At 37.6% G+C, this 27,470-nt stretch overlaps 1 protein-coding gene across 2 annotated transcripts in view; it reads left to right on the plus strand.

The window, feature by feature from the left end:
• The first annotated feature begins 2,462 nt into the window (after window positions 1-2,462).
• The window catches only part of nek7 (NIMA-related kinase 7), an 80,267-nt gene continuing 55,259 nt past the window's right edge, over window positions 2,463-27,470 (plus strand). The window contains exons 1-2 of one of the 2 annotated variants that reach the window (XM_048182907.1): window positions 2,463-2,741; window positions 27,025-27,104. In XM_048182907.1, coding sequence (XP_048038864.1) covers window positions 27,051-27,104 — 54 coding nt within the window. In that variant the 5' untranslated portion in view covers window positions 2,463-2,741; window positions 27,025-27,050. The remainder of the gene's footprint in view (window positions 2,742-27,024; window positions 27,105-27,470) is intronic. The other variant, XM_048182906.1, reaches the window with a different exon arrangement.

Below are 27,470 nucleotides of genomic sequence, written 5' to 3' on the forward strand. Positions count from 1 at the left end.
ACAAATGACAGTGGTGAACCTTCCCAGGAGTGGAACCTACCCCAAGAGCGCAGCGACGACTCATCCAAGAGGTCACAAAAGACCCCACAACAACATCCAAAGAACTGCAGGCCTCACTTGCCTCAGTTAAGGTCAGTGTTCATGACTCCACCATAAGAAAGAGACTGGGCAAAAATGGCCTGCATGGCAGAGTTCCAAGACGAAAACCACTGCTGAGCAAAAAGAACATAAAGGCTCGTCTCAGTTTTGCCAGAAAACATCTTGATGATCCCCAAGACTTTTGGGAAAATACTCTGTGGACTGACGAGACAAAAGTTGAACTTTTTTGGATGTAGTGTTCTCGTGCAGTGTGTTGAAACTCTGACTAAACACCAAGTTAAACCGTAGCCAATGAAGACAGAGCCGTAGTAGGGTTGATCATTTACTGTCACTCTTTGTCAATGACATGTTGCGGTGAAAAGGCATTGCCTCTATGATGGATTAGAGTGGATGCAATGGATTGTTAGAGAGAGCACACCATAGCTGTGTCCGAAACCGCTCACTCGTTCACTCATTCACTATTCCCTATATAGTGTATGGCATTTGAGTGCACTATATCTGCATGGAGTGAACGAAATGAAGTGAGTGAATTCAGACGCTGACGTATAGGCTATACTGTGCGTCTGAGAGCTGGAGCTATCTATATATAGCTAGTATATATAAATAGGCCTACTATAAAATACTGCAAACAAAAAATAAACACATTAACAAGTGTACATTATTTCATTCTTTTTAATAAAAAAATAATGTTTTTTTTTTTATTTTGTTAAACTCTCACGCTCACAGTTGACGTGATCTTTCAGCGCCCTCAGGCGACCATTAGGATTTGAATACACTACAGTTGATTAACGGTTTTTAAAAAAAAAAAAAATAATTCACTAAATTATCTCTTAAGTTTAATGAGTTCACAACATTGCCACAAATTATACCTTGCTTTTATAAAAACACGTTAAATTGATTTAATGCCTACATTTAATAATAAAAATAATAGCCTTTTACCTTTATTCATTTAATTTAATTTTTAAAATTCATCATAATAATGTCTCCCTATATTTTAGTACATTTTATTCAAGTAGAGATTAATTTAAAAAAGATACAAATAGAAATGAAATTAATGTTAAAGCAGAAATAAGAAAGCTGTAAAGTAATCTCTGGATTCTTTCACACCCGCTCTCAGCCCTCTCCGCATTGGATTTTGGGAAATAGTGCTTCAGCAAGTGTACATCGAACGTACACTCGAAATCAGAGAGAATTGTGGGTATAAAGTAGTGAACGAATGTAGGGAATGACGTTGTTCACTCAGAATTCGGACACCACTACAAAATGGCTGACACCCGATATAGTGGACTATATAGTGGATAGGGAGCGGTTTCGGACACAGCTCATGACTGTCTCATTGTTTTCATGTAGAACCAGGAATTACTCACAGGAAGTGACTAAACAGGCAGTGACATCATCAAGTAACAAATAGTATTAATTTTTACAAATGAGGTAGATAAACAGAAAAGTAATTATGAACTTCTTATTTTACCTTAGAATATGTATCAATAAAAATAAAGCAGATATTTAAAAGTTAAATTTCTTAAAGGGCAACACATTGGAAGCTGTGTGTCCCATTACGTCTGGTGTAAAAGTAACACAGCATTGCAGAAAAAGAACATCATACCAACAGTAAAATATGGTGGTGGTAGTGTGATGGTCTGGGGCTGTTTTGCTGCTTCAAGACCTGGAAGACTTGCTGTGATAAATGGAATCATGAATTCTGTTCATGAAATCCTGAAGGACAATGTCCAGCCATCTGTTCGTGACCTCAAGCTGAAGTGAACTTGGGTTCTGCAGCAGGACAATGATCCAAAACACACCAGCAAGTCCATCTCTGAATGGCTGAAGAAAAACAAAATGAAGACTTTGGAGTGGCCTAGTCAAAGTCCTGACCTCAATCCTATTGAGATGCTATGGCATGACCTTAAAAAGGCGGTTCATGCTCAAAAACCCTCCAATGTGGCTGAATTACAACAATTCTGCAAAGATGAGTGGGACAAAATTCCTCCATAGCGCTGTAACAGACTCATTATTGCAAGTTAACGCGAACGCTTGATTGCAGTTGTTGCAGCCTAGGGTGGCCCAACCAGTTATTAGGTTTAGGGGGCAAGCACTTTTTCACACAGGGCCATATGGGTTTGGATTTTGTTTTCCCTTCATAATATAAACCTTCAAAAAAAAAAAAAAAACTGCATGTTGTGTTTACTTGTTATCTCTGATTAATATTTAAATTTGTTTGATGATCTGAAACATTGAAGTGTGACAAACATGCAAAAAAAAAAGGAAGGGGGCAAACACTTATTCACACCATTGTACATGATAGAACATAACTGTGAGTGTTAAAGTTATTGGCCTGTGTGAAGTTCCCCGCCCCTCTCCATGCAGCGAGCATGCTGGGATGTGTGTGTAACTCGCACAGGTCGGGAATGGCGTGTTAAAGAGCGCGCACACGCACACGAATACACACTCTCTGTAGGCTCGCGCGAACAGCTAGCGTGTGTGTTGCGGCGTCGCGCAGGAACTCAACTGGTGCTCGACCTTGACAGACTGGGACACCATCCTCCTCCTCCTCCTCCTCCTAATCATCATCATCATCATCATCATCGGCGCGAGCTCCAGACTCCAGTTCAGCGCACTTGAAACTCAGCTGGCACTTCCTGGTAAGAGTTTAGCTTCATTCCCTCCTGTCAACTTCAATAAATACTTTTCCGTATTTGTTGTCACGCAACAATGACATTTTGAGTGGGTGAGGCAATGTGTACGCGGTAAATGTTCTACGAGGTTATAACAGAAAAGTCTGAGGAAAAGTTGACAGAAGTTTGGGCTAGTTTGTGTTAGCGCGCTAGGCTAACGCTGCTGTGGCAGTAATTCAACTGAGACAAACATTCAAATGATTTGATTTAACACTAAAACGCTTTTATCCATCCAGACAATCACTTACCCTGTTGTGAAAGTTAGTTTGAAGCTGTTTTAAAGAGTGTCGGTTGTGTTTCTAGCAGTGACATGGCACGGTTAGTTAGAGCATTTAGGCTAAGCTAACGTCTGTCAGTGTGACACATGCAGTAGACATGTGAAGAGAAATTCACTCCTAATTACTCTGACATTGGCCAAATAACCTTAAAACCAGATAGCAAAGTTATTTAATCCTCTGTTCCTCCTCTTGAAAATCATAACTAAGTTGTTCATTTGAGAGTGTGAGGGATATCTTACGTTGGCAACACTTTCCAGCTCTTGACAGTAACGCGTTGGTACTTGTTTTGTTTTCTTTATGAACCTCATTCACAGTCATATTCTTTACGATGATATGAGTGAATCGGGGGAAAGTTTTTTTTTTTTTTTTTTTTTTTTTATCACGTCTTTTGGTCACTTCTATTTTTATTATGTTAGAAGTCCAAGAAGATATTAGAAGTTTATGCAATGCATTACCTTAAAAATGCAGTGAAATTACTGTGGAGTCAGTGTTTGTCAGATTAACTGAACAATGAATCAGCACAAAATTTGCCTACTGCTATATTTCGAGTTTTGATATATAATGTTTCTTGGCTTGTTATTGCAAATATTTCACCCCAAAAGTTTTCATTTACTAGCCCTCATGTCTTTCCAAACCTGTCTGTGGAAAAACAAAAATTAGAATGACACACCTTTTACTGACATTTTATGAAAGATTATGCAATGAACGTCAACATTCTACCTAATATATTTTGATGAGTTCCACAGAAGAAAGGAATTCATAATGGGTGAATCAACATGAGTGTGTAAATTATGACATAATTTTTTAATATCAAATCCTTTTTTTAATATTGACAAAACTCTTATTGTTAATTGTCTTATTGAGACTCAAGGTTCCATATATGGCATAGATACAAGTGATGTTACTGTTTTCTTGTGACAGAAGTGATATATTTTTACAGAAATATATGAATCAATATTTAATATGATGGAAAGGGTGAAAAGAATTGTGTGAATTTAATTACCTGAAATGTGTGAATGAGGACATTGTGACAAGTGACGATTGATAGGCCAGTTTACGGTGACATGAACTATCCGACAATGGGGTTAGTAAAAGACACAGTTATGACATGGTAGTATGTCCCAAAACTTGACTACTTTTCTGCTACACTTTCAATAGAATGTTGTTGTTTTTTGGAAAAAGAATACATACTTTTACGGACTGGGATGCAGCATGTTATATGCAAATCAGTAAATGGTATTTGGCTGATATTAGCAGCAACCTCAAACCACAAAGTAGGCCGATTAACAGAAATGTGACCTCTTGAGTCAGTTTATAATCTTTGCATTGTTACACAATAGGTCTTAAATTCTTAAAAAAAAAAATTTAATAACTTTTCATGTCTTTTAATGTCTCTTTCCCTGCCATTGACAGAATTTTCCGTCTTTCCATGTTTTCACTGATATAAGGTAGGGGGCGCTATTACGCATCTTCTGAAAGAGTACTCAGTCTCCTGATCAAAACACAGGTGAAGAAGAAGCAGAAACAAGCGACAGCATATATAAGCATATACATATATTAAAGAACTCAGTCATCAACATTAAACAAATCAAAACTGCCTAATGTTACTGAATGAAATATCGACCCACAAAGAGGAATAGGACTGTGCAAGCTTTGGGGAGTTGATGGACTCGATTTACTCAATCTGTATTTTAATCATCATTCTGAATCCAATCCAGGCATAGTCTTTGACAAAAACGAAATTATATTAGTGTTATATAAATGCAAATGCTGCAGTTTTGATTAAATAAAGTTTTTGCTTAGGTTTTATGCATATGTTTTTTTTTTTCTTCTTCTTCTTAAATTACTCTTCCTAAATAAACAAGAAATATCGCAGTATTTTGCCTTTCTTACAGTATCACAATATATTGCAATATATCGTATCGTAACCCCTGTATCGTGATGCTAGTGCTGGGACAATAAATCGGTTCATCTTGATTCGTGGATCGATTCTGAAATTTTCTGAATGCATAGCGATTCTCTCTTGAATGAATTCTGTGCTTAGTTTTTAACAGCAGATGGCGCCCTAGGCTAGTTTTTAACCGCACGCTCAAATGCACACGAAGAAGAGCGCTTGTGCGTTTGGCTATGTACTTGCACCTCAGAATGCTTTTATGACACAAGATTATTATCCCGATTTATTGTCCCAGCCCTACGTGATGCGTATCGTATCGCCAGATTCTTGGGTCAAATGATACATAGGACAATTTTTTTTTATTAGTTATTTTAAAATTTTAATCGCTATTGAAGAGATTTTAATGAATCCATTTGGTTTTAGAGTATATCATTTAGTTGACCCTCATATTTGTCCTTGTATGTGTTTTTATGATATTGTCATTATCAGCAAGTAATCATGACTTGTATTTTAGGCTGATCTGGCACAATTTGAGTTGTTCTTTTTGCATGCTCCAAAACAGATGTGTTTGTGAAATTTGTCATCCCTTTTCTTCTCGTTTGCTTTAGATTTCCTCAGGAAATGAACTCTTTCATAGCATAATTACACTATGCATATGCAACTGTAAACACAGTAATAGAGACACTGACAGCTTTGTCATGAAATATGAGAAAACTGTAGTAAATATATGCTGTGATCCAGAAGAACAACCTCGGTCTCTTCGTATGGGTCGCTATCGGCATTTCTTACGTCCTCGCTGTAAACGACACCTAATATTTCACACAGGATGACACGGAGAGAAGGCAAAAGGCTGTGTGTTTTGAAAGCCTGTCTCTCTTAATACGCAATACCCGAGTGTTGCAAATAGCTGGGCACGCCAGCCTGGCATACTAACACTGATCAGCTTTCCGCTGAGTTTCTTCGGCCCAAGGCCTGTCGAGGTCTGTGGCTAGAGTGAGACGTAACACCCCCTCGTTCTGGGATCTTCTGCGACAGGACCCTACTCTCTGCATTCAATCAGTCAGGGAAACAAACAGCCGGCTCAAGAGCTGCAGGAGGAAGCTGTGGTGTGTTTTTTTTTTTTTTTTTTTTTCAGAAGTCATGCCAAGTTGGAACTCGGAAACCTTTGGCAGTGCCTTTTGCAGGGCAGTGGAAAAAAAAAAAAAAAAACTTTACACGTGCCTGATGCCAAGCCTGGAAGCTCGTGGGGTGCTTGAACTGCTCTGGAAGGTCTCGAGAAGTGGGCCGGTTCCCGGGCCTCGCTGCGAGCAGGCATTGGTGGGGGGCCGAGGGGGCGTAAACTGAGGGCGAGTGCCACCATACTGTGAAGGCCGGGCGAGTGGCCAGCATCGTTGACAGTTTAACAGTGAATATTTTACAGCACAGCATACTGCATGCTGTAAACAGGGGTGAGCTACATAAAGGCTGTTTATCGTACTTGGGAAGCCTTGAAAAAAACAGCATCTTTAAACCCCATATTAGAATAAAGCAGATGGCTTGGGCCAGTGCGGCTCGGGAAAAAGCCGGAGATGAAAGCAGGCCAGTTTCTTTGAACAAGGAGTCTGTCACGTTACTATCTCCAGGTCTCTGGGTCAAACCGTGCACTGAGCCATGCTTTTTTCACTCTGGCTTCGGCCAAAAATATCCCAGGGAATCTCATTGATATTGATGTTTTGATGTTGCAAGGATTTTCACTGGTTTTTAACAGGCCAAGTGCGTTTTTAAATGCACAGTTCTGATCTTCAAAGTGTTTTTTTTAACCTTGCCATTTGTCGTGACCGTTCGTCAGCCGTTAAAAGTACAACAGCAGTAGAAACACAAGCTTATATCTGCTGCCTTTGCTGGTGGATTTGAGTAGACCTCAATGACGTGAGTAACTGAAGTAATAATTTTATTTTCAAAAACATGAATAACATTACTGATCAGAAATCAGCTTTAAGGAGTGGCATTTTGGCAGAACTGTAGCTTAAGTAGCCAATTTGGATATTTGGATCATGATTTATGAAGAAAAGTTAGTATTTATTTAACAATCATTGCCAGCTTGATCAGTAATCAGTTTGTCATGTTGAAACTGGCAGATTGTTTTAAAGTCTGTGGATTGCTGTGGTGTCTTGTGCTTTTTTAAAATGCTTTTGTTCGCTAATAAGCCTCTATATTTTTATGATTTATTTGTATTCAGTAGGGCTGAGTATGTTAAAACTGATTTTCCGATTTGATTCTAATTCTCAAGCTTCTGGTTTGGTTTGATTCAGGTTAATTTTTGAGTATTTCAAATGCAATGTGTATTTTGCAATGTCTCTCAGGATTTGAGATTGATTACATTTCACTTTTTTTTTTTAACTGTTCATTAAGGGAACCAGCTCAAAGAGTCATTTGATTCAGTAATTGCACTATACTGGATGCACTGTATGTTTTTGTTTTGATCAAAAAGAACTAGTTCATAAGAGAATTTTGTTAATGAATCAGACTACAATGCTCATGCTTTATATTTTTGATTCAATAAAAATAGCTATTTTGTTTGTGAGTCAGACTGCACCGGTCAACTTTGTGTTTGCAAACACTTTGTTCGAACGACTCGCATTTACGATGTTAGGAAATATGGCAGGGCACCAACATTGCAGCAGTCTTCAATGGTAAAATCGCTGAGATTGGGGCATAAGTCTTCACATACAGTACAGAGCAAAGCAAGCTCTACGATCCTCGCACAACTACAGCGCTTTTTTTTTTTTTTTTTTTTTTTTTTTTCCCAGCACCTTTGTATCTCATGAAAAGGGCAGATCCTTTGCGCCCTATTAAAGATTCACCAAAGACATTCTCTTTAAGTTCTGCTCTGTGTTCTGGGGAAGAAGCACGGCTGATAGTGGTATAAGATGGTTTGAGTTTTACAGATGTATTTTCATGAAAGAGATGAAGGGCAATTGATGAATAAGCATAGAAGGGGTTCATAGAAAGGGAAGTCCCTAATGGTAGGTGGGGTGGAGAATAGACCTCTCAGGGTTTCTGTGAGCTCCTCGCTGCAGGAACGACCAGCATCAATAAACGGCCCCACTGAGCAACCCCTTGGTAACTTCCGTTCAACCTTCCATCATTATGGCTGAACCTTGTTTTTTTTTTTTTCTTCCTGTTTGACACTTAATTGCCACTAGTGATTAGTAAGGTTGACTTTATCTGTACTATTTTGCAGATATTATACACGGCTTCCTTTAGACAGATTAAGTTGACTAGTTGTTTAGGCAACCTACCAAGTAGGCGACTTTGAAAATATGTAATTTTGCTAATTCCTTGTAAAATAGTTTTATGTAGACTGAACATTTTAATTGATATTTTTAAGTATAGAATAAAAATATTGATCAAAACAGTACAGTTTTTATGTAGATTAAACTTTTGTAATTTATATTTTTTTCGATTGAGTGAAGTGTTGCACACACTTATTGGTTCATTTTTATGATTGATATTTCTTTTTATACTTTTTTTTATATTGAGTGAACCAGAAAATGTGGTAATATTGCAATTTTGACATGGTTTTTATAGTACTTTTTAGATATCACATCTCTTTGCATGACCAAGGTGTTGAAATAGTTAATTGGCTTGTATCATTTAGACTCACAAAATGTTTCTTTCCTCGACTGAATTGTGATGTTGACGAACTGTCAAAGGCCGCAGAAGAAAACGTGTTATGATATGCGTCCGATTATTGCATCATGAATATTCTAGAGAAATGAAGCATGATCAACATCTGTTGTTTTGGTTCTGCGTGATACAGAGCATAACGGTAATAATGTATCGTGCGTTCAGTGATTGCTGGGATGCCGCTGAAATCGTTGTCAAACTTTTAGCCACTCCACACAATGAGAAGAAAGGGCCTAGGAGCTAGAGATGGAGGGATATTCAGGACTGTAGGCTTCTATTAGCGTGATTGCAGCTGGTGGCCTTGACCTCTGGCTGCGGCAAATAAAAGGAATTTAGGCCTGAAGTGGAAGTTGTCACATCCCGTTGTGGTCAGAGGTTAGCTGGAGAACTTTGTGGTCAGTGACATGGCTTAGTCCTCATTAGACCACGTGAGATGGGGTCTGCTGCATGTAGGGTCACGGGTACAGCCAGGGGTCGTCAGGACACAAATAACAAGCAGTTGTATCATGCAAGAAAACATTTGTTCACTCTTTGAAATTTTTGGCTGTGAAATATTAGCCTTGATGTCTTCTAAATTCATAGGCAGAATATAAGGCTTTTAATCATTACATATACTATGTATATGTGTGTGTGTGTGTGTTCAATACATACCTTTTTTTGTTTTTTTGTTTTAACCATGGTTTTCGGTTCAGTTCTGATGGCTTGGTACATGAGTGTTTTTTGTTATTCTGTGGGGATTGCGGATTATTAACTAATTTCTGTATCCAATGCCTATGTCACGTCACGTGGCGAAGAACGAAGGGCTTATTGCCGTTATCCAGCATTTTTAGATAGATTTGCTAGTAGATGGTAGCATAATACTCACATTCAGAGTCGTCGATGTAACTTGAAATGTTTATTGCCCTTCTCCATTTTACTGCACGGTGTGACAGCTGACAGCCTCGCAATGTGATGGACATCATTTACAGTAATCCAGGGACATTTTTGTAAGCAGCGATGTTAAAAAGTCATCTTCTCCTCAGTCGTTTTGACACCTCTAGTCTAGATAAGGAACAGTGGCTTACGGCACTGGATGTATGCACCCTCAGGAAAAACGCGAAAGTGACCATGCATAAAATCCATTTGGAGAGAAATAAAATGCACAGGAATTTAAATGCAAATCCGAACGGTTCAATATTGTATTGAGAATCGTGGAATCCCTAATATATGTATGTGTATACTGTATGTGTGTAAATATGAAATATTCAGTGAAATATTGGGCACAAATATTGGATAAAACAGTATATATCTATTGAACTTTTTTCATTTTGAATTGTTTTGCACAAATGTTAGGAAACATTTTTGTTAGATTCTTGTTAGATTTAAACTATTTTATAATTTTAATGGATATTTTGTAGTACTGAATGAAATGTTGCACACATATTGGGTAAAATAGTAATTTTTTATTTACTTATATTTCCTTTTAACCCCAAGTATCAATGAATAAGAAGTATGCTTATGAGCAGTTTTTTCCACTGAACTTTTTTTTCCACTGAATTGCAGTGTCTTCTGGGAAAAGTACATGCAGTGCTTCCATAGAATCTCATTTGGTATCACCTTTCAGATCAGAGCTTTTGTTTCCATGAAAATAGCTTTTTTTTCACCCAAAAATCTGGTCTTGATGACACTTTTTTTGTTGTTTTTTTTTTTTTTTTTGTTATTTTACAAGACATTTTTAAAACTGGTGCCTGCAGGTGCGATCTAGCCGAGATCTCTCAGATTAATGTCTTTTATGCTGTGCTTTCTTTAGAAGTCAATCAGGAAGTAACATCAATTCACTTGACAACTCATTGTTTTTTCTCAGTGCATCTTGTTCAGTTAAAGAAAGACCTATCAAATTATATTTTGTAATGTGAGTTTGAAGTTTTTGTGCTGTGCAGTTTGTCATTGGTCTGTGACTTTGGCACATTCAAATCAACCTGCGTGACCAGATTGTCATCAAAATCATTGTTTATTCTAGAGTGAAATGTCTTGGTGTTAAGACGTGCCGTATGTCATCTATTCTCTGTTTCTCGGTTGAGTGACTTTATAAATGTGTTTGTGTCACAGAATAGTGATCTGGTATGTCCATTCATTTTCGGCATATGTTTTTAAGAGCTCATAGAACATGCCATGACAACTGGTACCTGCATTTTGAAAAAGGACAAAAACAATTTTCTCTCAGTCTCAAACAGGGGCAGTTGTTTTTTTTCCAAGTTGAACCTCATTTAGGCAGTCTATTAATGGTGAGTGACATCACCAGTTTTTTTTTTTTTTTTTTTAGTGGCAGTTGCATAAACTCATTTTGAACTTTTTACACAATGACCGCAGTGTTTGTTGTTATACATACAAAATATTACATATATTTTATTTTATTTTATAAGCAGGCTGGGCGATATGGTTAAAAAAATCATATCTGTATTTTTTTGGCCAAATTTAATATTTTCTAGTTTTTTTATATTTGGATTTAAAAAAAAAATCTTATTTCACATCCTGCCTAATGTCCTACGAACAATGTTCAAATTGAAGGCTATTAAAACAAATGTAGTGAATGTAACCATGTAATCTGGCACACTATTTATGTACAAAAAAAGTGAAAATTACATTACATTCTAACATTGTAACATTACAAACATAAAACATTATTTTTTATATTTATGTTACAAACATGTAACATAAAAATAAAAATAATGCTTTTTAAAGCAGAAGTTAAATTCACTAAATTAAAAATGAAAATAAAAACAAAAGCACAGACTAATAAGCTTGGCTGTTTTAATTACCCCATTACAATAGTTACTTTACAGTTACTGCTGTCATAAAAATACACTTTTTTTTTTTAATGTAAAATATTTTTTTCTTTTTTTTTTCTTTGTAGGTTTAAAATTTTACATATGACACATTTATTGTTCATCAACAAACATTTTAGCAAAATGTATATTTTAGTCAGAATTATAGCAATCTTATTCTATCGTGCTCCATCTGTTTGGCGCACGTGTGCGGCGGCGCCCGTTCACGGAGGTCTATATTGAAGATTCACTAGCAGAAGGCTCGTCCACTCCTGACAGACAAATGGAAATATTTTCATGACTTTCTAACACTTACAGATGGAGAATATACCTGTGAAATGTAAGTTATGTGCTGAGGAAGACGCCACATCACAAATGCATTAAACAGTGCAAGTATCTGTCAGCACATGAATCTGTCAGACTCAGAGCATCTGATGGGGATAGATGCTTTAAACCAGTGGTTCTCAAACTTTTTAGCGTGGAGTACCCCCTGAAGGGATTCCCATCCTTCTGCGTACCCCCTCTCTTCCACTTCGACTGCAGTCACACCTTTTCCATTAAGAGACAATATTAGCCCCCTAAATTGATTTTCCAGTGCATATTTTTACGTTTATGAATAACTTTATAAAATAAATAATGTTTTAAATAAAAAATGTTTAATAGAGAAATATGCAATGATGGTAAAACGAAGTGATACTTTTAAATATTAAACTAAAACTCCCAGTAGGTGGCAGCAAGTCAAGTTTTTATGAGTGAGTCATCGAGTCATTCATTCAGTAACGAAGCAAGTGGCTGTGAATGAATCATTGACTCTCACGATTCGTTCAAAGCCGCATTCGTGTGTTGTAGTTCTGCTCTGGTTTTCGTTAGAAATATTTTTTCATTGCAAAATAGAGTAAATACTGACAGTACTGTGTTTAAAATGTACATTTTGTTTTTTGACCTGTTGTATAATAATGCACGTTTGCAGTCATGTGGATATTTGGGTACAATTGCATTCTTCCTCGTTATCAACATTAAATACAAGAACTCACACAAGGTATGTTTTTGTATCGAAGAAAGTTTGAGTCTTAAATTGATATAAATCCACTATCTGTGTCTATATTTGTTCTTCATGCGAGTGCTAAATCCCCACTTTTACAAAGGTGCGTTGTCGCGCGATTTAAGGCAGCAGACTGCACGCAATCTATCATATGCATGCTGCTTGTGTGGATGCAGTCATTTTAGACTGCAAAACATGAGGTAATTTGATTAAATGTAATGGATTTACAGCATTTTGTCAGTTAGAAATACATGCTTTTAATATTATTTTAAGGTATGGTAGAGTTAAATTAACTACTCCGCATTTTGTTCGCGTACCCCCTTTTGTCACCTCACGTACCCCCAGGGGTACGCGTACCCCAGTTTGAGAAACACTGCTTTAAACTATACGTGTTAACTATATCTTAATCTTACAGGTTATTTTTAAAGCCCTTAAAGGGTTAGTTCACCCAAAAATGAAAATAATGTCATTTATTACTCACCCTCATGTCATTCTACACCCTTAAGACCTTCGTTAATCTTCAGAACATAAATTAAGATATTTTTGATGAAATCCGATGATTGGCTCAGTGAGGCCTGCATAGGGAGCAATGACATTTCCTCTCTCAAGATCCATAAAGGTACTTAAAACATATTTAAATCAGTTCATGTGAGTTCAGTGGTTCTACCTTAATATTATAAAGCGACAAGGATATTTTTTGTGCGCCAAAAAAACTAAATAATGACTTTTTAACAATATCTAGTGATGGCTGATTTCAAAACACTGCTTCAGAGCGTTATGAATCTTTTGAGTCGAATTAGTGATTCGGATCACTAATTCGACTTATATATAATGATTTACCTGTTTTTAATTTACATGTAAATGAAAATGTTGCTGTAAAATCATTGTAGACAACAGATTTTAAAAAATACATAACAATAAACATTAATCCTCTCATTAACCGAGGTCTAAATGTTTTCAGTGCATTTGGATAAAATGTTTATTCCGCATCCTGTGTTATTCAAATCGGTCATCTTTGCGCAGACAACAGGCTAGTCAAGTTACCTCTAATGGATTATTTGCATCACTTTAGGACTCCCTTCACCACGCTCAAGCTCTGCACATCAAACAGCGTTTGGGGAGCTGCGCGCCCCTGCTGGGTAATTAACTGTTCCCTCTCAGACCCTCCACTATAAAGCACCTGCAGGCTTGACAGCACACTCACAAAAGCCCGAGCCCAGAACTGATTCATCAAACTGGCCCTCAAGAAGACGCACACAAAAGGCATGAGGCCGAGGTGGCCTGGGTCTATTGCTGCCCTGCCAGCTCCTCTGAGCCACGTCCTTTTGACTCAAGCATACGTGAAGTGGATCATTACACCTGCACGCACTCCAGCCTCCTACGCCGCTTCGAATGTTTGTGTGTGTGATGATTGAAGGAGCCTGACTTGGATGAGATACAAACGCTCGCACGCCGTTACTGTAGCGGGTTTCCGACCCCAAAGCAGAGAGGTAGGGCATCTGTAGTGCTCTCAAAAGTGCGCTCCTCTGAGACTTGCCGTAAAATAAAGTCAGGTATTAAAGGCAAAGGCCTGTGCACTACTTTGTGTGTGGGTATAAATCAAAGCCAGCCCTCACATGCAGAGGCCATTTTATGCTGTGCTATTTACTTCCGCTGAGAAATAATCATTACCCTATAAAATGTGAAAGTGAAAAATGTAAAGGAGGCCTATAAATAGGCGCCAAGCAGGAATATGGATGGCCGGGCCAGACTCCCTCAAGACCGCAAGACTTGGTTCCTTATGGAAATGCAGTCGTTGCAGGCTAAAAGAAAACAGCCCTTTAGATGAACTAGTGGGGTGCGGCATTTGTATACTTGCAGGATATTATACAAAATAGGCTGCATTTGTTGTTTTACATAAAGCTTCTTGAATGTTCATTGAGATTAATGAAATTCTTTGTAATATTTGAACATTAATACAGCAGTGCATATGAGCATTGTGCAGCATATGCATTTGTTTAAGGCTCAATTAATACTGACGTTGATTAAATCCTGCATAGTTATATAATCTTGTGGTAATTACAATATGTCGGGCAGGAATCCAAACATTCGCCTGTCATCCATCGACCTCAAATATGGCTTATCATTTGAAACGTGTAAGTAGTGGCAACTTTAAATGGCCGTTAAACATTAAACATTAACCTAGATAAATGTGTGCTATTATATATATCCAAGTGTTCGTGCGGAGTGTGGAAGGCAGCTAAAGTATAGCGTGCTTTACTGCACGACGTAGAGGTGCCGGCGCGATCACGGTCAACTTAAAAACTTAAAATTGTCATACAGACATCATTCCAAACTGTAAAAGGTCTACTCTTTTTGTTATACACTCACAATAACAACTAAATATTGTGCTTTTGTAAAATAAAGAAACAGAATATACTTTCTGCCGTCTCGGTCTCCGTGAACTGGAGCGTGTCACATAAATAAACTGAAACTCAGTGTATAGGCTACTTGCCTCACAGACATGAGAAATATATCTATAGAAAGCTTGAAATGTCTACTTTTAAACTAACCAATTCAAAACAAATACTTTCTGATTATGGATATGAAAGGTGCATTTCTCTCCATTGGTGCGTTACTGCAGATATATAGCGCCCTATAATTTCTGCGTTCACGGAATTGCGGAATCCATTCATAAAAACGGAATTTACTATATAACGCGGAATGTCACGGAATTTGTCAAATTTTTGATGAATGAATTAAAAGCAGGTCAGTACACTTAAATTAAATCGCGATATAGACTAGTGTCTGTGAATATTAAACCACAAAAAGACTATTTAAACATGAATCCTGCATACCTGTGCCTCTGAAATGAATGATGTGGAAGCGCAGTTTCATTTACCTCACACACTCGTTAGGGGGCGACACACGCTGAAGCACATGCGGCGCTCGCTCTGTCGCCTCACTATATGAATGCACAAATTCATCTCCAGAGCAGCTCTGAAAGTCACTTCATCAGCATTTAACCGCTTCGTTTGAGAAAACTACCGTCATAAACACAGAGAAACTCAAAGCTCTAGGCAAACCGTCAAAATAAAAGTTCGATTTAACTTGATAGAAACATATTACTGTTGTACAGTAGAATTTAAATTAATTTAACAAAAAATTAAATTATTAAAATATATTTTTTAAACAATAATCTCAGTGTTTCTTCCATGTTTTAATTTTAACAGTAAAGCTCTGTTGTGCAGCACATTGTTTGACAAAAAAGTTTAATTTCATGATTAAAAGATAAATTAAATGGTATGCGTTCATTTGATTGCCAGAAAAATTTAAATACACAACAGAACTTCTGAAAAAAATAACAAATATTGTTGTTTTTAGGAATTCAATTAATTAGACATGCTTTTTGATTATTAAAATGGAATTAAACCATTAAAATGGAATCCAGAAAACAGAATTTGGTAAAAATAAAATTTGAGGGGAAAGAATAAAACGTTTATCATAACTTATATTTAATTGATGGTAAATTGGACAAGATTCATTATTTCAATTAATTAGACATGCTTTTTGATTACTAAAATTTAATTTAACCATTAAAATGGAGTCAAAAAATAAATAAAACGGAAAAAAACGGAATCCAGAAGAAACCGGGTCCCAGAGTGGATAAATCTGAAAACGCCGCCTTTTCGTTTTCGTGTGTACAACCTATCCGTATATTTTGTGAAACGATGATGTCATTACCCCACGTCGACCCTAGTCAGACACCGCTAACAGCACAAAACAGCAACAACAACAACAATAGCGGACTACATGCTTGTGTTTGTGCTGCAGAAGCTACTGAGCCAAAATAAAGCCTTATTTCTAAGCTTTACTAAAGTTTGTATACAGCGCACAAGGTTTATGCGTATGCTCCAAGTCTTCTTCACTGCTTTAAGTGTATCTCTGTGGCAGAATTACAGCGCCACATACTGGTCTGGCATGTATACTACATCGTTTTGAGTCATTTCAGTGGTTGTACGCGGATATTTTTTGAGACGAGGAAAAAAAAAAGATCCGATAGGGTAAGCTCTGGCTTCGTATGGACGTAGCCTGACTCAGACAGCACTAGTTTATTAATAAACAATTTAAATGTTATTTTATAATAATAAACTTGCTATTTTTTCCAACACAGTCATAATCATTACTTTTGCTAGTGCTTTGTGGCAGGCTTTATGTGTGTTCTTGACCGCAAGGCATATATTCTGCCCCCCAGTATATTTAAGTAATTAAATAATATAAACGCGATTAGTTGACTAATGGCTTAAATGAATGTCTACTAGTCAACTAGAGTCGGAGGCAGCCTTATATATTATTATTATTATTATTATTATTAACATTAATGATTAATGTTTGAATGAAACTGTGTTAAAAATCTTAATTGTCAAGTTAGTCAAATAGTAGATCAAAAGTGCTCTGACACGTTAAAATTCATAAACGGCATGGTTAAATAGCTGCATAATCCACAGAACCGTATCCTGAATCTTCAAACATGTTTTGAGCTTCTCCATGGCGACTTGCACTTCTATGCTCATGTTTCTTTCCAGCACTGATTAAAATAAACGTGCAAATGTCGGTCCTTGTTAATTTCCGACTATTCTATCATTAATGATCAGTCTCGCTGTCATAAAAAGGATTCTTATAATCATGGCCATTGCTTTTACTGTATTCACAGGCTCAAAGCGGCCTTTCATGTGCTGTTCATACCACGCTCTTCTACCGTTGGCTTTCGTTTCCTTCATGCTCTCTTGAATTCGTTTGCGTATGATCTGGTCTGCACGAACACCTGTGAGCAAAGGCTAATTTAAGTCCAGAATCCAGTTAACATCCAGACTCCTTGATCCACAAAAAATGCATGAAAAAAAAATAGTCAAGAAGCAGGGAATTTAAGACATGTAGGGCAGTCTGCCATCACATGAGCACTTAAGATGCCCTGTTGTGCTTGCTAGGCTATCGATGGGTTCAGATTTGTCCACTTGTATTATTCTGGACATGGGAACACTGGGTGAATCTATTCTTTGATTAACTTTTCCTGCTTCAAAGAAAGAAGTATGCAGTACATACATAATGGAAATTTGATATGAAATCACTGCAGCCTCCAGGAGTTGATGCCTTGTAAAATTGCCAATTACTCATAATTTCCACATAACTAAAGGCCTTATTGATTCATGAAGGACACCCATGCATAATGATGACTTCTAGCTTGTTCTTTTTAAGCATTTAAGATCAGAGATAGGATTGTGAGAAAAGTTAACTGATATTAAGCAACATATTTCATGTTGCTTACTCAAAGACAAAGTTTAAATTTTTCTGCATTGTAAAAATCTGTCTCAACTTCAAGTTAAATCAAACTTTCACGCATGCCTCAGTGTGTGCAGTAGATGAAACTCATTCATAAAGACATGCAGAAACATGCAGACGTCATATTTAAATTTAATATTCATCCAAAATTTGCCAAATACAGTGACATTCAATGTTATACACAAAATTCCATTTTACAACTGGATTCTGCTATTCTATCCATGTTTTTTGCAACTCTGAAATTTTCAAGCCCTAGGATTGGGAATATTCCAGTGAGTGCGTTTACACGCACCCTCATAATGGGATTATAATGGATTTTGGCAATATTGCGATTTACCTTTCCCTTATGTAAACGCAATACTTCGATAAAACTAATGCGATTAAGCTCATAATCGTAGTAACTAGGGGTGCAACGGTACATGTATTCATCACGAACCATACGGTAGGGACATCACGGTTCGGTGCCTGCAATCAGTTGACGAATACAGTCAGTCACAGGCGATCCACACTCCAATGCAGAAGGGGTCATGCGCAGTAATGCACTGTAGCCTAACCACTTTTAACCAGCATTAGCCACCAATAATCGCAGTAAGCTCTGTGACTTTTGTTACTGTTGATAACAGTGTCATCTTTCAAATTCTATCTATTCAGCAATTTTATCATGAAATTCAAACAATAAATGCTGTTTTGATGCTTTTTGATGTGGCGTAACTGATCGCTGTATAGATGCCTCTCTTTACTACTAGTTACAGAATAAACATGAATGAGCTTCTGAATGTATGTTGAAAGATACAGGACAACTTACTGAAACGTATAATGTCTTGTGTAATAGCTCAATCAGTAATTCAACTGCAGAAAGACGTCAATAAAACAGCTTGTAAACAATGTCACGTAGCATTACATTTAGGTTACCTCAGAAAGCCATTCAGTGTTCACAACTTGTTAGTTCGCAAGAGAAATGAACTCTTTTGCTAAATATGCACTGTATTAGCCTACATTTTAATTATATTTTACTTATCCTGTTAGTGATGTCTTAATTTTTTAATGTATGTTTAAATCTGTCATGAAAACAAGTTATGACAGCCACTGTGCAAATGAATATATTTCAACAACGAATTGGAGAAACATAATTTTATAATTAGATATAGAAGTTATTGCAAAAACTGCCTTTTACATGGTTACATACAATTCTTTATTATTATTTGAGTGTTGTTTTATTATATCTAAAAATAAATGGCAACTGATTTTAATAGTTTGGGATCTTGTTAATTGTAACCTTTTAATATGATAGTAATGTGCAAGAAAGGGCTCGCTACACAGTATACAGCATTAGCTGAGATGTTTTTTTTTTTATCCTTAAGAACATTTAAATTATAATTGAATAAGACATAATTTGTTCAGTGTTTAATTAAAAAAAAAAAAAAGGTTTCTCCCCCTGCTGTATTGTACCCATGCCGAACCATGACTTCAAAACTGAGGTACGTACTGAACCGTTACACCCCTAGTAGTAACGATACTAATATTAAACTAAGTGGTGTAGATCAATTTAATTCTCAATATGTAGGCATGTAAACCCCTTAATCGCATTATTACCGCTCTGACCAAAGTGTGCATGTCCTCAGACGTGCACAGATGCCAACTTCATGAATGAACCCCATGACATTATTATCAAGTTTTCCCTCACTCCAAAAAGCTAAACTCGCTGTGCAGTCTCTGCTCTGTATCTTCATCCAGACACAGTGCAAAGAAAGCAATGCTGCGTTTGCAAACCCAGTTACATGTTTGGATGTGATATCATGGCGCCAAATAAACTTCCAATACGTCCATAGAAAATCTGTTTTGCATTTGATGCAAGTTGAATAAAACAGTGGCCAGTAACATTTCTACTGTATCTGACTTGTTCATTTGTATAATGGTGGTAAAAATAACCACACTTTTTAGAGAATGAAAATTGTGTGTAAACAAGAGTGAAGAGGTTTGCTTGTGTCATGTAAACATCTTACTGTGATGAAGTCCTGATTATTGGAAATAATCTCATTATTGGTGCACATGTCAACATAGTCAATGTTGGATTCAAACTTAAATTTCTAACATGAGCACCATGTTTCCACGTGTAGAAATTCTTTACCACCAAGCCACAGCTCATTTTTTTATTTTAGTTATAAGAAATATTTTGCATTCAATAATTTTAATGCTGCTTAATTTTAATGCAGCGAGTTAAGAAACAGCTCAAAATTTGAAGCCTTTGTATGGGACTATGCTGCAAAACTGCCGCTTACATTGTTAGTCAGCTCCCAGGCCTCTACTTCAAGTAGGTTGCCTACTGTCATCATGGCACGTAATGGCCCTTTTTGTCATGCTAAGCTATGTATAGCTTCTTAGTCGTTGCCGCGGCCCCTTTTCAGTATGTTAATTTTATAAGCAATGCAGCTGTAAACCACGTGGACACCGTAAATAGCCAGTGGAAAAAACACAGATGAATGTTTCTCTAGACAGTTGGGTGTTGTCGAAATGTGTTGCATGCATGTGTATACAGTCATCTCCAGAGGATGCGACTCCTGTAATCATTCTTGTTTGGGTGCTTGTATGCTGATATCATGTGGCATTTTTAATTGATTCTGTTAATGAGGGTGTTGGCAAAGGGCTGGGGATGGAAACTGCTGATGCCCTGAAGTCTTTTTGACACGGAATAGGTCAATCAAAGCAGCAATGCTGCCAGCCTCAATCTGAACTGCTTGAAACTGAAGTAGAACTAACCATCAATGAGAGCAACCCATCTTGTGCCGACACGGTCAAATGCCAGGCAGGCTCTGTACCAAAGGGTCAAAAATACCTTTTTTAGAGTGATCGGCCAATATTTATTTTTTTATAACCGATTATTTGCATGCTTATGTGCCTGATAAGTATATAGAACCAATATTGTTTTATTTCTGTTTTTTGACCATTATAACAACAGCACTGAACTGAACAACTGGTTTAACACTTTTTTCAATACTGTAATTACTGTAATTTCACTTGCATACAAAACAAGTTCTACATCAATAAATAGATACATCAAACATTTGTTCATCAATGAATAGTCTAAAAAAAAAAGCACTCTCACTAAAGTGTATTTTTTAATAACAAGTAATAAATACATTTTAAAAAGGTATAAAACTGCATGAATAAATAAACATTACTACTTTAACGTAGCTTAGTGCTCCCAGTTACATCTTTTTATTTATAACAGCAGTAATATTAATAACAAAAAGCATAATACATTTTCAAAGTCTAATGTTTTCAAATGGAGAACATAAATAAATGACATGGGAGTCTATCCACTTTGCATGAATATAAGCATTCGTTATAAACTACAGTTTTAAAAGGTTTATGTGTTTAATAGATTAAAGAGTGAAGAGAATGGAACATGCTTGAATATTCACTGGAATGTGCATACATTGTCCGAAAAATAAGAAATTACAGAGTCCATCTCATCTGGCATGTTGTCAGAATTATTAATTATGTTTTTGTTGGCCTAGATTATGAAATATCTTACCTGCTGACAGAGCGCTTCTTTTATCTTGTTTACACAGAACTTCTCTCGCTGAGATAATAATCTCCACATAGCTATAATGATTTAGATTTTTATTAGCAAAATAAAGTTTATATCGAAAATGTTAATATAATTTAGGGAGTTTTAAATGAGTGGATCTTGTTAAAAGCTACATACAAAGGCCATACTGGAGCATTCCTGAACATCAACCCGGTGAGTGAACGAGACTACGACATTATGATAGACAACCGAGAGAGAATTAAATGTTATCTCCATCATGCACTCATTCATGGGTGTTTTATTTAATTCATGTGAAGTTAAATCTTTATTGGGACATGACTTGACGGATTACGTGACACGGTGAGTTAATCATTATTTCTCTTGGCGCCAAGTTTAAACTACATATCAAGCATTTATGTAGCATTTAAAGGTACAGGTGGTAGGACTTGCCACTAGAGGGCGCACTACAAAACAATAACAATCGCGTGGTTTGATGACGCTAAGAATGTGCTTGGAATGATGGGATTTGTTGTCTTCTACCCAACCGCTGACGGCCATCAATCAGACGGAAAGATAAATCATGGATTTAACGGATGAGGTAAAGTTTTATAAATGTTGTGTTTGATGTCATAGTTTTATTATATTGAATTAGACCCGAGTAATGGAAGGTTTACAACGAAATTTTTAGTCATAGATGTTAGAATATTTGTCCAATTCGATGGTGTGATAACACAGCACAGTTTCAAGTGTTCAAATCAATAATACTATTGCATAATACATATTGCGTCATGCTATATTGCAATACAATACAGCAAATATAGTTTGACAGTAAATTATCAAATTAATTAATTACTGTTTAGTCAGATGATATGAAAACGATTACCACTTGTTCAACAAATATATACACTCGTGTACATTCAAACACAATAATTGGGCATACATAGCAAACGCGAGTTCAACGATTTGCGCAAGTAAAATGCAAAATGCAAAGTCAATGCAAAGACGCAATCAAACTATGGATCAGACACGTCCTTGCGCGGGTCTAGAGACGTGATGCCCCATAATGCTAATCGTGTTGATTGTTATAATGGCATACATTTTCTGTAAAGATACAAACCAAAACAACTCACCTGTCGAGTAAAACACAAGCGAGATCGGCATCTCTTTCTAGGTGAAGTTTGTCGCGAAGCTCTCTCCATCTAGAAAATGCAACACCGATATTGATCCTCGCTCTTTCTCTCCTCTTGTCCCAAACTCTTCTTGGGTCGTTTGGTTGGCCCGTACACTTACGTTTACGGGAGCTGTCCTTGTCGACAGAACCAGCGGCAGATGGTAAACAGTAATTGTGTTCCATAAATAAGTAACACAATCCACCATAAAATGGTAGGACTGGTAGGACTCGCCGCAGAGTATCACAGTAACTGCGTGACTCGCCATAGACATACACGGAGAAAAGTAGCTCCGGCTACAATGTTCCTCCGCAAGACGCGTGCAGTTCTGTTTATTAACCGCTAGAGGGCCAAAAATTACGGACAGCAGCTTTAAGGGAGACAAGTTATTTTACCTTTGAACACCATTGTTGTCTCATCTCCCCTGTCCCCTCATATGCAGTGCTTTAATATGGCGGTCTTGTATGCAATTCTCAAAAGTTTATCTGTGAATCCGATATAACAAAACCTATACCTGATTATGGAAAAATGCTTAAATATCTGGAAAAATATATCCGTAAAACTCGTTTATTAGTCAATCTCTACTTTTTATATACCTGCAGAGTGAATTATTGACCAACTTAAATTCCATCCATCCGTCCGTCCGTCCGTCCGTCCGTCCGTCCGTCCGTCCATCCATCCATCCATCCATCCATCCATCCATCCATCCATCCATCCATCCATCCATCCATCCATCCATCCATCCATCCATCCATCCATCCATCCATCCATCCATCCATCCATCCATCCATCCATCCATCCATCCATCCATCCATCCATCCATCCATCCATCCATCCATCCATCCATCCATCCATCCATCCATCCATCCATCCATCCATCGGTGTCACGGTATAATAGTCCACTTTTTTACAATTATTGTATTTGTATCCTCTGAAATATGTCATATTGGAGAAGTAAAATAGTTCCTAACAGCATTTCATGTTCACTTTAAAACCATAGACTGTAAAAAAATATGGACGTAGCGTCCGTGACGTCACCCATAGAGTTCTGAACAGCAGTTTTGACGCCTAAATGAGGCCGCGGCCATCTTAGCTGCGCGTCACAGCACGCCACTCCCGGATAACTGAAAATGGGCAAAGAGGCGGGGAGGTGGTTTGAGCTGATATGACTGGTTGCTGAAACCACGCCTGCCTAGCTCGACGTGACCATGTTAGCAGCAAAGGAGCTATATATCTATCTAAGATACGATCTAAAATATTAATGAAGATAAGTTTTATCATCAGAACGTTCTAAAGGTTTACTGTCAATCTACGGTGTTTTTTAAGATATAGATGCTCCAACACCAGTAGTGTTGGTTGTGCAAATAACAACATGGAAAATCAAATGGGACTTCATACCTTTATAATGAAATAGAGATCGCGAGATGAATCCAATCCGTGGCACTTGGGTAAAATATGAATGTCCATTGCAAAACAAAAAAACATGTCACATTTCTTCTGAATGATCTGCTCTGTCATCGTTCTTCAAGAAAGGATGCAATCTGAACAGCGATCGTATCTAACAAACAAATGAGCCTGTGTCCAAAGTATATTTTTTTCAAAATAGTGCAGCAGTTTTAGTTATAATATCCAAGCAGTGCTGTCGGATTTTGATATCCTCCCGCCATTGTCATTGCAGTAAATCTCAGAACCAAAACTTTCAGCCAATGCCACGATCCAACAACGTGTGTTCTGTGTCTCTTCCCCATGCATGCACATCTACACAGACACACATCAGTCTCGAATATTATGCAGCAAGCCATATTTTATAATTGTATAAAATAATCGAGCACAAATACGGCTGAGATGCCAAATTCAGCGGCAGCTGAGGTAACATGACGGCTCACAGACAGCAGCGCAATCTACCTGTCACTCAAGTGACCACGCCCTTAATTATGCAGAACTTTAAGGCTTAATATAATTTAAACGGATAAGTTATAAAAAAATTCACCCCCCTCAGAGTTGTCATGAAGGGCAAAAATAGCAGTATAGACCAAAACCACAATTTGAACCAACTTGTAAACATGTTTTTTTCTGCTATAAACTTGGCCAATTTAACATGGGACTCTATGAGATTCTGCTCTCTTTTGGAGCCTGTCCCTAGCGGCCAGTCGATGAATCGCAGTTTAAGTTACTTCCGTATTGGCTTCACGAGAGAAAGGGGGAGGTTGCCGCTTGTTTAAAACTCAATGCCTGCATGATTGAAGTTTGATTTTTCACTCTGATTCACAGAAGTGGGTAAAATTGTGTTTGTTTTTTAATCATAATAGGGAGACAACAGCAGCGTTGTACATTGCCATCAGGAGCGTCCATTGACATAGTCTTTAACTGCTAATTAGTGCCCAGAATTTTTCACCTTACCTTTTGAAGTTTTGTAAAGGAAGAACGTAGAGTGTATTATGCAAGTACTCTTTTTGGAAGCTCTTGTGTTTAAAAACCAATACTAATTACATACTCGTAGAGAAGCTGTTTAAATGTGTGACTTTAACGACTAGTTTCTTCCCCAGAGAAAACGCGTCACGCAAGCAGTTTCTGCAGTCCTTAATGTGGAGACAAATTTAGCTAAACTGAAAAAATGGCAAACAGAAACAAATCTTCGGTGGCAACAAACCCTGTCCTGCTCGCACTGCCACTCAAATCTCAGACGTGGGGTTGGTGCTTAATTAGTGTTATTAACCTTCAACAAACCGGGCTGATTTTATTTTGCCATGGTGACAGCTTCAGCTCCATTTCTCCGTTCACCGGCATGAGGTATTTTAATTGGCTCGAGCTCCTCGATCCACTCAGCCCTGACAACGCGCGGAGACGGACGTTCACCACGGTGAGCGACATGTAAATGGCCTTTCTATGAAAGGAGTTTTTTTTTTTTTTTTTTTTTTTTTTAACCCCTCGCTCATATTCCTTCAGTACAGTGAGGACACGGCGAGCTCACCGGAGCTGCACGCTGCAGTGAAGTGACAACCGAGCAATCATTAAAAATTTTGATGGCTGCTGCACGCACAGGCCCATCTCCCGGCTTGATGTAAAGAAAAGCACGCAGCCATCTTTTGTATTTGCTCTCTGTCACCGACGAGAGCTCAGGCCTAATTTATTCCTTCTCATCGTCGGCTCTGCAAAGACAACACGTCTTCACTGTTTCTTACTTGCACATAGGCTTTATTGTGCCCACATTAATACCTCTGTAGGCTTTCGAGGAGCAGTAGACTCTACGAACAGATATTAGGTGCTCTATGGGCGGTCGTTATTGAAGGTTTGGTTTTTGTGTGTAAAAAATAATGAAGTAATCTTTGGGTTGACATTTGTGGTTAAGCTGTATAATTTTATTTTATTTTATTTTATTTTATTTAATATAATATCCTAAAATGGATAACTATAGATCAGGATGATATTATTTATTTCCAAATAACGTACACTGTTTCTGAATTAACATTGAATTTATTCAAAAATTAAAGTAACACATTGTACGCAATACACCACCACAATTTTTGAAAACAAAATATCCATTATTCATTGCTGTTAATTAGCTAGCTAAGTTAAGTCATCACTGATGTTTCCATTGATAACAGGAAAATATCTTCAACAAACTGGGCTGATTTTAACTACACGGAAACAGTTATTGGTAAATGTCGATAATTACGGTTAAATAATTAATCTCTGAACATGCTCTAAGTTTGAGTCACAATGTGCTTTGCTTTATAATAAAAAAGATAAGTGCACTAGGATGACTACATTTTTACGCTCACATTTCAAACAGTCTAGAGGACAGAGTGTGCAGATTTTTACCTGATTTGTTATGAGAACCATATTAAAACTTGCCAACTACAATTTGTTAATTTAGTTAGTTTCAGTTTTAGGGAACCGATGCTGCCGTAGTTTCTTGCCCGCCAACTTGTCTTCAGTTTGACCTATCCAGGACACAGATGTGCAATAACACCAGGCTCCACTTAATCTACTGGAAATAATGATTTTAGAAGAATACAGAATAAGTGATATTATGAATTGGTATATTACTAATTGACTAATTTAGAGATCATCTAACTGATAATAATATTGAGTTTCAGTGGTGGACCTGGTCCTATACCTTCTCATCTTAAACTGTAATTGTGGGTGTATAGTATTGTGACTGTATTTCATTACACGCATTCAAAGAATATTTTTGCGAAAATTTCTTCTAGCACTCAACGAATAGGCTTCAAGTTTTAACAATTGACATTTACTATTCAGTTTGAAGGGTCTTCAGGACCATGGCTCTTTGATAGGTCTCATTAACACAATGGGTGTTGTGTTCTCGTTGGATCGGGTTCCTCGGGCGAGGTGACGCAGGCCAGCCGTTTCCGCGGCAGCGCGTGATTGTCAGGAGTGCTACTCCAGACCCTAATTCTATTACCAGATTCACACGTCCACCTTCGCTGGAGATTATTACACGGAGGGGGGAGGGTTTGTTTCTGTAGCCGTGCTGGGAATGGTTGATGTATCTTATTTTGTTTGTTTGTTTGTTTCACAGGGGTGTAAGGGACTGCTGCTGTCACAATGGACGCCCAATCACAAGGCCAGCAGCCACCGGTGCCAGTGTTTCAGCCACAGGTTTGTGTTCTCTCACACATAAACACAAACACACATGCAGTCTAGCCAAACTTTCTTTGTAATCTCGTTATATAGCCGTTCTACAAAGCCACTTGAGTTTTTTTTTTTTTCCCGCTTCTACCATCCTGACTCACCACCTGCTTGCTTAGCAGCATGTAGCACGAGCCTGTCGCCCTCTTCCACATCCACATCTGCCCCCGTCAAATCTCCCCGTGTCTGTCAATCCACCCGCAGAGAGACAGGCGGCGGTCTGCTCCGGCTGTCTCTCTGCTGTGCCGGGTGAGAGGTGATAATGAGATTCTGCTCTCTGCACAAGCAACGTTTCCTGCACACAGGAGCCATCATGTGTTTCCAGTGCCAGAGACA

Source organism: Megalobrama amblycephala, linkage group LG2 (assembly GCF_018812025.1).
Source record: "Megalobrama amblycephala isolate DHTTF-2021 linkage group LG2, ASM1881202v1, whole genome shotgun sequence".
In the NCBI taxonomy this organism is placed as follows: domain Eukaryota; kingdom Metazoa; phylum Chordata; class Actinopteri; order Cypriniformes; family Xenocyprididae; genus Megalobrama; species Megalobrama amblycephala.